A 10,907-nucleotide genomic window follows, 5' to 3' on the forward strand; every position below is an offset into this window, starting at 1 on the left:
CTTTTATATTATAATAAAACAAATATGATTTTTAAGATAAACCCGGCCGAAGGCCCGTCAAAAGGGTCGAAGGCCCGTTAAAGGGCCTCCCAGGGAAAATTCCTAGCTACACCACTGACACATTTAGCCATTTATAAATATTGCAAATCTTTCCTGCACTCCTGAAAAACGTTCCTTCGCAATTGCCCATCATACACTTAACAACACCTGTAACATTTATTGAATTAATGCTTAGAGTATTTCGTGTTTTTGGTGTCATATCATTGCAGTTGATCAGCATTTGGAAGAAAAAATTTTCATATGCTGCTTTGATTTTTTTGTATTTTAATCCGGAAGAGCGAAAGGGGAATTTTAATGGTTAGATTTTAAAAAATATAATACTCGGCTCACAAATTTCATTTTATTTTAACTTAATAAATAATTATATTTAATAAGGAATGATAGAATAAAATTTTTAAAATGTTGAAAAAATATTTCAAATTTATATTTAAAAAAAAAAATATTTTAGGTTCTATTTCTTTAGAAAACTTGAGTCCCTAGCACTATCTGGTTGTTTAAAGTTGGAAAGATATGAGTTAGGGGTTAGATTTTTTAATAGAATTTAATCCTTTTATAATATGTTACACTTAACAAGTTATATTATTAAATATAAACGAATAGATTTAAATAATCAGCTGTTAATTGGGAATTTCCTTGAGTTGGACATAGGATTTTGCTAAGGGGGTGGGCACTCTTAGGTAAGTTTTTTCCCGTAAATTATATTGGAGATCTTTAGGACCACTTATTGAATGTTTTTTCCAAAAATTTTGAATCATAGTCGTTATTTTAAAAAGTTATTAACTTCTAATAATTTGTCGTTAAAATTCTTGTAGAGTGATATATTGTATAAGTCAACACAAAGTTTATATAAAAAAAAATCCAAATTAAATAGCACAATGGTGAAATATAATATAAAATGATAAGAATAAGGAAGAAAAAATAATTAGTCTAGCGAAGATCTGTGGAAAAGACTGCTATTGAAACTTTGAGAATTAGATTTAAGGATAGCTATAGTCAGTCTCTGTCTAAGGGTATATTTTAAGAGGGGGTGGAGGTTGTATGCCTCCCCTTTGGTTAAGCTCCTAAGTTGGATCTGTGGACCATAATCGTATCATTCTTATTTATTAAATTCTGATTTGTGAACCAATCAAATTATAATATGTCAATCATAATATTTCGAAAATTTTAAAATGAATTTGAACAAAGTTGTACTACAACCACCCCGTGAGGTTTCTCCCTTAATAAGAGTAATTTAATTATATGCAGAAAGTCATGCTGTTGATATAATAATTCTAGGGTGCTAGGTGGAGCTTTTTATTGTTAGGCGTTGTATATGGCATATACAGAAATAGTAACTTATTTATTGAATATCTTCAACCATATAATTATTTAGGGTCTTTGACTAAAAAAGAAATTATAGTTCGAGAAATGCAATTAAAACAAAAAGTAATCAAAGATGAACAAGACAAAAAACTAAAAGAATATTTAAATATAGGTTTAAATTTTTTTATAAATATGATTATAATTTAAATTAAAGAGGAATTGAAGTATTTATCAAAAGAACTTGGAACTACTTTCTCTTAGAAAATATTTATATAACCAATTTCTGATTTTACATTATGATTTAGTCGTAATTTTTACTATTTTATTACGCTGTGAATCAAAGTTTATAATATAATTTTGCAAATATTGAATAAATTATTTTATGCTTATTCATTTTAATCATGTTTGATTTTGGAATATATATTTTAATCAGAATATCTCTATTAAATTTAATATGGGTTGGTGTTAGTCTTGGTATATATAAAAATAGGAATTTTGTGCAGTGGTGAGTGCTTTAAAATTTGATGGCTACAATTTTTTATATACTATCAAAAAATATAATTTTTTTTATTATGAATATGAATAAATTCTTTATAATTTAATACTGTCAATAATATATTAATATGAATTAAAAAATTATCCATAAATCTTTCATTTCTTTGGGCTATATATTTATGAAGATTTCATTTATCTCACTAAGATTCATTTTCCATGGGTCAGGAATCCACTACGATGTTCAAGATCTACCAATATTTATCATGAAATTTGAGAATTATTATAATAAAAAAAGGATTTTTGGATATCTTAATTGGGATAACATTGTTCTTAATTTTTAATGCATAATTCTTAAACTTGCTTGATTATCTCCAATTATCAAATTCATATGATGAAAGCGACTTTCACACTACATTTCTGCAGGATAAAGCATCCTAATAAATTTTTTTTCTCTAGGATTCATCAATATATTTAATTTGAATGTTTGGCAGAATTTGCTTCCCACCAAATCACATATCTAGGTTCTTAGGCCTTTTATTTTTGAATAAAGAATATATCGAAAAGAATTTCTAAAATAAAATAATTTTATTAAAATTCATTTAAGTTATTTTACCTATTTTTCAAGCTATCCATTAGACAGGACTGCATGAGCTTTCTAGAGAAATTATAAATTGGTCTATTTATAATTTTTACTAATTTTGGATTTTTATTAAATGGTATATTTTTAAATAAAAGTTTAATTTCTTGATCAAGTGACATCTGTAAATATTCACCTATATAATATTTAAGTATTGTCAAATATCAGTTTTTTTAAAAATAGTTGGTTAAAAATACACTGAAGAATCTGATAAAAAATTATTATTCCTTGATCGAATAATCTTTCATGCTCCAAAAAAGTTCTTTGTGTTCCTGCAACTAGCCACCAAGGTTTTTCTTCATCTGTTGATTGATGTTGAATTCAAGATCCTCCTTATTTCCTACAAATTTAAATACGATTATTTGTATACATGATAAATATAAAATTACAGAATTGAGTGAATTTATAATTAGTGTACTTTTCATTAAAGGTCTAGAAATATTCCGAAATATCTATAGTGTTATGTCAGTGAGCCCATTTATGCCGTCTGTGTTGACCCCAGCTAAAAAAAATGGTGCCCTGCCAGTGGCCGATTAGATATTTTTACTCGTCCTGGTCGCTGTAATTTTGTCGTATCACAAGTAGTAATAATTTCAATGATATCATAACTAGAAACTATTAATACATTTTAAAAGAAATGAATTGAGAATAATATAAATATTAACATTAATGTTATTAATAATTTCATTCAAAATCATTAATGCGAGGAAAATTAAATTGTGATTGTAAATGGGAAACCTAGTTTGTAAGAAATTTATAAATATATTTAGCAGAAATTTTGATAAAAGTGACTTTATTGCAACTAATTTTTTGAAAGGGATCAAATCCACCCTGCCATTGAATCACCTTAGGTTTGATCATTTGTCCATATTGTCCTTGTTTGGTGTATTCTCAAAATGTCTATCTAATTTTAATTTCTTAACCCAAATTTGGGTTCAAAACATTGTAGTGATGGCGTGCATAATCTTTGCTTGGTGGCCCTTTTCCAGGTTGACTAACTTCCTTGTTAATACTCTTTTGCCATTGTGGTTTTGGACATCTACCACTTTTATATTTGGTACCCTAAGGGTCTTAATCCTCTACTTCCAACCAATATTATCTATTCATCCAATTGCCTTACTTCTTGTAGGGATTAGTCATATTAGCTTGATAAGCGGTAATATTGATTGTGAATATATATATTATTGTTAACTATTTATTTAGTCTGAATTCTTTTGTATATATTAAAAATTAAAGTTTTTTAAGGAAAATTTTTATATGTTTGAATATCATTTTACAGACAAATATATCATCGACAAAATTAAATAAGGTAGTATTATCTAATATTAAATTGACGCCTTAGCACATAAAAACATTTAAGTAAAAATGTAAAGTCAAATATATATTTAATACAATAAATTGTTCAAAATTATATTGACGCCTCATAATAACAACAACATTTATGTAAACACGTAGCAACACTTCTGTTCAACATGTTTAAAACATCAACCTATTTTTTCCACCTATTGCATCTATTCCAATCATTTCAGTTTTCTTGATCTTCCCTCCCAGTCAATGCCTCTATACACTAAGTGTATTGCCTAAATAGCACAACTTCCCCATTTGTTTCCAAGGTTGTTCCATTTCTGATATCAAAACCAACCTCTTTACCATCATCTTGCATCCCTTTTGCAGATACAAGCAAATGTAATGCTTACCTTCAGCAGACTTCCCTCACCCACTACACGTACACCTATTGTTAGCCCATTTACAATTTCAATTACAATTGATGAACTTTCTAGTAATACCTTTCCCACATACAGAATATGGCAAATTTCCAATCTCAACATCAATTTCTATTTTCTATATTCATTTAAACCTTCCTCATCCATAACCATTCTCTATCTGAATATTTTATTCTTCAATTCTGTTTCGCTTCTTGCTATCAATACTAAATCATCGGAATAAAATATTTCCCACGAAAGTCATTTGCGCGTCTCTAGTTACTTATTGATAAAATTATTATAAAAAAAGGTAAACGGATGGATGGTGTAGTTCTATCTTTAACTTAAAACTTCCACTATCTCCTTCATTTGTTCAAACATACCTTCTTCAATCATTACGGCAGATATTAACCTCCAAACCTGACTTTCACGAGGCCCTCTTCGAATGCCTTCTCCAGTACTATGAATGCATAAGGAAATCATTTTCCCTTATATTGGTATCTTTCCTGCACTTGCTTCACTCTACGAAAATTGCAGTACAGTATATCCTTCCCGGTTATACGTAATAAAAATTAATGCCGTGTTCTATAAATTGTGAATAAGATGCGCCATAGGTGTAAAATATTTTAGTCAAATAATCTAGCATATGATAATCAAATTTATATCGGCACTCATCGTAGTTTTGATTGAATTGGGAAAAATATTAATTGTTAAATAGAAGAGGTCTGGAGAGATCAAAATCTTAACCTCTGCCAGGGTCTTTTCTGAAAGTTTTTTTTCCCTGTCCCTGTCAGGCCCGAAAATTTTGGGCCCCATCTGCAAATTGTATCGAATAAGGGTCACTGGAATTCGCTATGGGGTGGGGGATAATTTTTTTACAATTATTCTATTAGTTATTTTATAAATATTTTAACGTTCAGAGATTTTATAAAAAATTGACAATTTCTAATACACAAATTCAAATATATATTAAATATGTATAATTGGTGTATGAATCAAAATGTCTCGAGAAAAACTTTGTAAACAAAAATATAAATTTTTTAACCATTTTAAATGTGATATATAAATTTAAATTATATTTTAAAAAAAATAAATGTCAGAAATGCAGATAAATGCACTTAGATATTCTTAAGAATTATTGCAAAAAAAATATGGTGTATTAATAAATGTTGCTTTAGAATATAATTACGGCCTCATTTATAGTAAACGCGTTATGTTAGAGCGTAGCGTTATTTAACGTAGCGGCAAAATCAAGTTATCAAATAAGTACAATTTTATGGAGCTCTATGATAAAATTTGAAAAACGTATGAGCGATGCGTTGATTAAAAAGTATGAGATACGATTATATAAATAATAGCGAATATTCCATAAAAATGTATGATTTGTCTTAAATATTTTAAAAAATAATCAACTCTATCTTAGCATTATCTATTAAATTATGATTTTGAAGAATCAGCCGTGATTTCGATAGCGTTAAATAACGCAACGCTTGAAGATAACGCGTTTGCTATAAATGCAGTTATTCAATTTTCTTTAGTAAGTTTTTAAAGTATGGGTGTGATGGTAATGTAAAAAATGTCCATATTGTCTTGAAAACTTTCCAATATCTTTTCCCATACCGCATCTGGGTCAGCTCTTAATAAAGGTAGACATATTAGAAACTTGAATTTTAAGTTTACCTAACTCCCTCGCAACCACAGATAAATAAGATGCTGACTTACCAACGGTTTAACAAAGGGGGGAAATAAATGGAACAATAGAATATGATGGTAAAAGAAGAATATACATAAAAATACTAAAATTATGGTACAAATCCAAAAGCACAGCAGTCAAACAAATATACAACAAGTCCTAGAGTATAGGTGGTTGCCATAGTCAAATTATTGGCATATAACGAAATGTATGAGCAACTTCACACAGCAGAGGAGCAATATAAAATCTACAGATTAGCCAAACAAGAAGAGAAAAATGTGAGGGATATAAATGGACCTCCAAAAGTAATTAAAAATAGAAAAATTGATAATAAATGGGAAAAGATAATTAATAAATGAAAAGAATATTTTTTAGGAGCTTCTCAAATTCCCACATACTACATCTAGATGAACACCCACCATGTAACATAAAAAGTAGTCTCAATCACGTGAAAAATGCTGACAAGTGATCCTTGTGATATTCTAATAGAAAGCCTTGAAGCACTAGGAGAGGAAGGAATAGATTTCTTTACAAATCTATTCAACAAAATACTGCGAAAGGAAGAGATTCAAAAATAGAGGCAATAGCCAGGGGACCCATATAATTGTCAAAATTACAGAGACATAAAACGTCACACTATTTAACTTTGAAAAAATAATAGAAAAATAAATTAAGAAACATAATCAAAATAGGAACAAAAAGCTTCATGTGGTCTTTCTCGATCTATTGAGTTTTAGATAGAATCCTAAAAAAATTTGTCTTGTTCTAACTACGTTAGAAGAAGGTACCGGAATGTATAAGAATAATGAATCTATATGAACCACACGGCAATAATCTACAACACATCAACCGGCTTTCAAATAGCAGAAGGAGTTCATCAAGGGTCAGTCTTCAGTCATAGTGAAGTATGTCCTATCACACACTCTCCCAGAAACAACATCGAATATGATATCAGTAGATCTTATTTCGATTATTTCTGAAAGAAAGAACAAAAAAACATGGGGTAAATCTTGAAAGTTAACAAATTTTAAAGAAATGGTAATAAGTGAATAGAAAACAGACAGCATCGACATAAATGAATGGCAGGTATTGGCAATTGAAAGCCGAAAATATTTGAGCTCAACTTAACAAAGTAATGGCGCGCAATCGAAAGAGTAATAAAAAATAAAATAAACCAAGGATAGTGTAGGTGGAAAAAAATTTATCAGAAATATAATTCCACACTACAACAACTATCCTATATGGGAAACATGGATATGAGAATGATGGAAGTGCCACTAAAGGATAAAATAAGTGTTATACATATTTATTCTAAGTTTTAATTTTATTTTAATGATATTTATTCGGCAATAACAAAAAAAATATCATTTTATAGTGTATAGTTTAACATCATGGTTTAAAATTACATTTCATTTTATTTTCGTTTTTGCGTAACTTAAAATGATTCATTATTTTACTCGTTATTTTTTAATATTGATTTTATTTAAACATATTTAAATTGTTGACAAAAAAGAGACATATAATGACAGTCATGTATTATTTATAAATTCAGTGATGCATATATATTTTGAAACATGATTTAATAAAGTTGTAGTTATATATTTAAAATCTGACTTGATGACAATTGGAGAATGTGGTTAAAGTCATTATTTAATAAAGATAAATATATTCTCTAATTAACACTCAAATTCTCTCACTAAACCGCAATAAGAAATACAAATATACCGAAAAATTTAAAGGTAATAACTATTAAATCAAATTAGGTGGGATGGATACATGATGAGAAGCCTCAAAATATAAAGGAAACAAGGTTAAAAGTCTAGAAGCGATAGGTAAAAGAAGGTCAAGACTTTAATAGGCCCATAAAGTTAAAGCCGATATCACTAAATATAAATTTAACCCATCAATGGTCAAGATTTTTCTAATGGATAAAAATGCTCAATTTTTTCAAATTATATTGATTAATGCTCAAATATGATATTCTAAAAAAATCAGCCAAAAAAAATAATCCTAAATAGAAAATCTAGCCTGGTGCATATCTGCACAGTTAACCATTAAGAGGTTAAAAAAGATAAAAATTATGTATAATACTATAAGATCAAAAAAAACAAAAGAAATCTTTATTCTTTTCTTTTGTAATGTATAATAAAAACGAGAAAATGTTTATATATTATGAAAATCCTTGTGTTTGGCACATATATTTTGAGCGCGTGTGGCAATATCTGCATCTACGTCTTTTTCCATCTATAATTTTGGATAAATAATTTCCAGATGAATCAGTAGGATTTTCGCTCTGTAAATGCAAACTGGTTTTTGTGCCCTGTCCTTAAATTTTTTTTCAATTTTTATTGGTGTTTGAAGGAAATAGTAACTTCCCACCTAAATGCTAGCAATCTCTTCTTCTCATCTCGATTCATGAATTTCCAAATTTTCCACGAATTTATCAAAGCTACATCGATAAAATTGGTGAATAATGGCCACCGTCCTTTTTTCCTCTTTTTATTCTATAGATATGGGATTATCACACGGATCAACTCCACCCATGTGTTTGTTATAAGCAGTTATCATATTTGGTTGAGGAATTTTTATTTTAGAATATTTTCTTGGAATACCTTGTCACCTTATTATAATTCCAACCAACTATAAATATGTTTAATTTTTCGAACTTATAATCATAATATCCTCTTTCTTTTTTTTGTTACAGCATTTATAGATTCAACTGGACAATGCTCCATTCTATTATCTCTCACAGTTCCAGTTGTAAAATATCCCATTTGTTTTAAGTATGACAAAAGTTTAATTGAGGTATAGAAATTATCAAAATATAATTTATGATAATTTGGTTTTGTAAGGCCTAACTTTATAAAATCTATAATTTATATGTTTTTGTATTGTGTCAAATGAATATTATATTTCAAATTTAGTAATTCATTCTAATTGAGTCATTGTATTTCGGATTATTGGAATAGAAATATCATTATAATTAGACCAATACATCTTTTACTGTGGGAACGAATGATATCCAGTAAATAACAGAATTCTAATAAATCTCTTAATATATGGAATGGTTATACATTATTAGACCTATTCATTTGTTTTGCATAAATATTACTTTGATCTACAATTAAGGAATATAAGTCTTCGTCGAAAATTAAAAAATTTATCTGATGGATTTTTACCATGCAAATAGTCTTCAAGTTTTATTATATCTTCATTTTCCCCATTGAAAGGGATTGTAGAATATAACGTGTCTGTTTTCTCCATTTTAAATGGCGAGAAATTACAGAATAGCCTTATAGCAGATGATTATGGAATCAATTGAATTATGAATCTCCAATTCCCCAACAGTAATTGATGAAATCTGTCATTTGTAAAGTCATTTTAGAAACTATTCATTTATAAAATTTAATTAAAAATTAAATATTTATTTCATAGAATCTTGATTTTTTAATGAGTCATCTATTATTTTGATAATTTTGATCGAATTGACAAAACAGGTGCATAAGAAAAAAAAATGTCCAGCAAGGAAGAGGGTACAAATATGAATAATTTTAATTTTCGAATATTTATGAACCGAATATTTATGAACCGAATATTTATGAACCGAATATTTATGAACCGAATATTTATGAACCGAATATTTGTGAACCGAATATTTATGAATCGAATATTTATGAACCGAATATTTATGAACCGAATATTTATGAACCGAATATTTATGAACCGAATATTTATGAACCGAATATTTATGAACCGAATATTTATGAACCGAATATTTATGAACCGAATATTTACGAATAATTTCATGTAATTGGGTCGAGATGAAAAATTATAAAAGAATCATATTATTCGATTCTCATGGGGCTCAAAAATATTTTCAAAAGACATTTTTTGGGGGTATAAAATATTTTTTCAAAACTTTCAGGGGGCTCGAGCCCCCCTCCCCCCACCCCCCACACCCCCTCCTTAGTAACGGTAATAGTTTTAAGTAAAATATAAAAAATTATAATTCATTATGTTAAATTTGATTTGTTTGAATACTAACGGTGCATATATGCAACAGTCAACTTTATATGGTAACCAATTAAAATTTTAATTATTTAAAATTTCAAAAATGATTGATAAATATTGATATATCTTTATAAAAAAAAAATATATATATACACTAGTTTTCATCGAAATAATTTCATTTAATGCTCGTGAGATCACTTAGAAGACTTGGCATTTTAGACCTCATAAATTCGCCATGTTTGAGGGCTTCTTAGGGACATAAAAGAAATTTTTTCATATTTTTCTTTTCCACTTTTGAGGTACAATGTCTAAACCATATAAAAACCTATTTTATTATTTTTTAAAATAAAAACTACTGTTTAAATTATATATAGGAGGTGATGTATATATGCACCGTTAACCAGTAATGGGTAATTGCCGTCGTCGAACAATTAGGATAAGAGGGTGGAAGCAATAAATCTCACGGCAAGGATTACTTTGGATATTCATGCCTCAGAACTCGCATTTGTTCAAACTTGACATAGAAAAATATCTTCAATATTTTCAATCGTAATTTTTAATACAAAATTTTTTTTACAAGTTTATATCAACATTAGTTCAACTATATAAGGTTAAACTATTGTATCCCTACCATATTCCGATATTGCAAACAAGCTATTCTTTCGGCACAAGGAATACAATAAGGGGATCTCTGCTTAGCCATGAAAAACATCATCTTAAATAAAAAAAAATCAATTGTATCTCGGGTATCGCGTCATTACAGAGAAACCATTACAGAGAAAACAATTATAGAGAAACTTTTACAGAGAAAACAATTATAGAGAATGTCGATTATAGAGAATTATTTTATAGAGAATGTATTTTACTGAGAATTTTTTGTAGAATAAACAATTATAGAGAATGTCATTTATAGAGAATGTCGTTAGAGAATGATTTTACAGAGAAGGATTTTATAGAGAATAATTTTATAGAGAATGATTTTATAAAGAATGTATTTTATAGAGAA

At 28.1% G+C, this 10,907-nt stretch overlaps 1 protein-coding gene across 1 annotated transcript; it reads left to right on the forward strand.

Annotated features, from left to right (window-relative positions):
* Positions 1-1,176: 1,176 nt before the first annotated feature.
* LOC135927434 (ATP synthase subunit e, mitochondrial-like) lies at positions 1,177-1,751 on the forward strand. Its single transcript, XM_065463413.1, has 4 exons — positions 1,177-1,286; positions 1,336-1,390; positions 1,433-1,534; positions 1,577-1,751. The coding sequence occupies exons 1-4, from the start codon at positions 1,230-1,232 to the stop codon at positions 1,621-1,623; spliced, it is 261 nt and encodes an 86-aa protein (XP_065319485.1). The 5' UTR covers positions 1,177-1,229; the 3' UTR covers positions 1,624-1,751.
* Positions 1,752-10,907: the final 9,156 nt, after the last annotated feature.

This window comes from Gordionus sp. m RMFG-2023, chromosome 3 (genome assembly GCF_954871325.1).
Source record: "Gordionus sp. m RMFG-2023 chromosome 3, tfGorSpeb1-WG-v2, whole genome shotgun sequence".
NCBI classification, from domain to species: domain Eukaryota; kingdom Metazoa; phylum Nematomorpha; class Gordioida; order Chordodea; family Parachordodidae; genus Gordionus; species Gordionus sp. m RMFG-2023.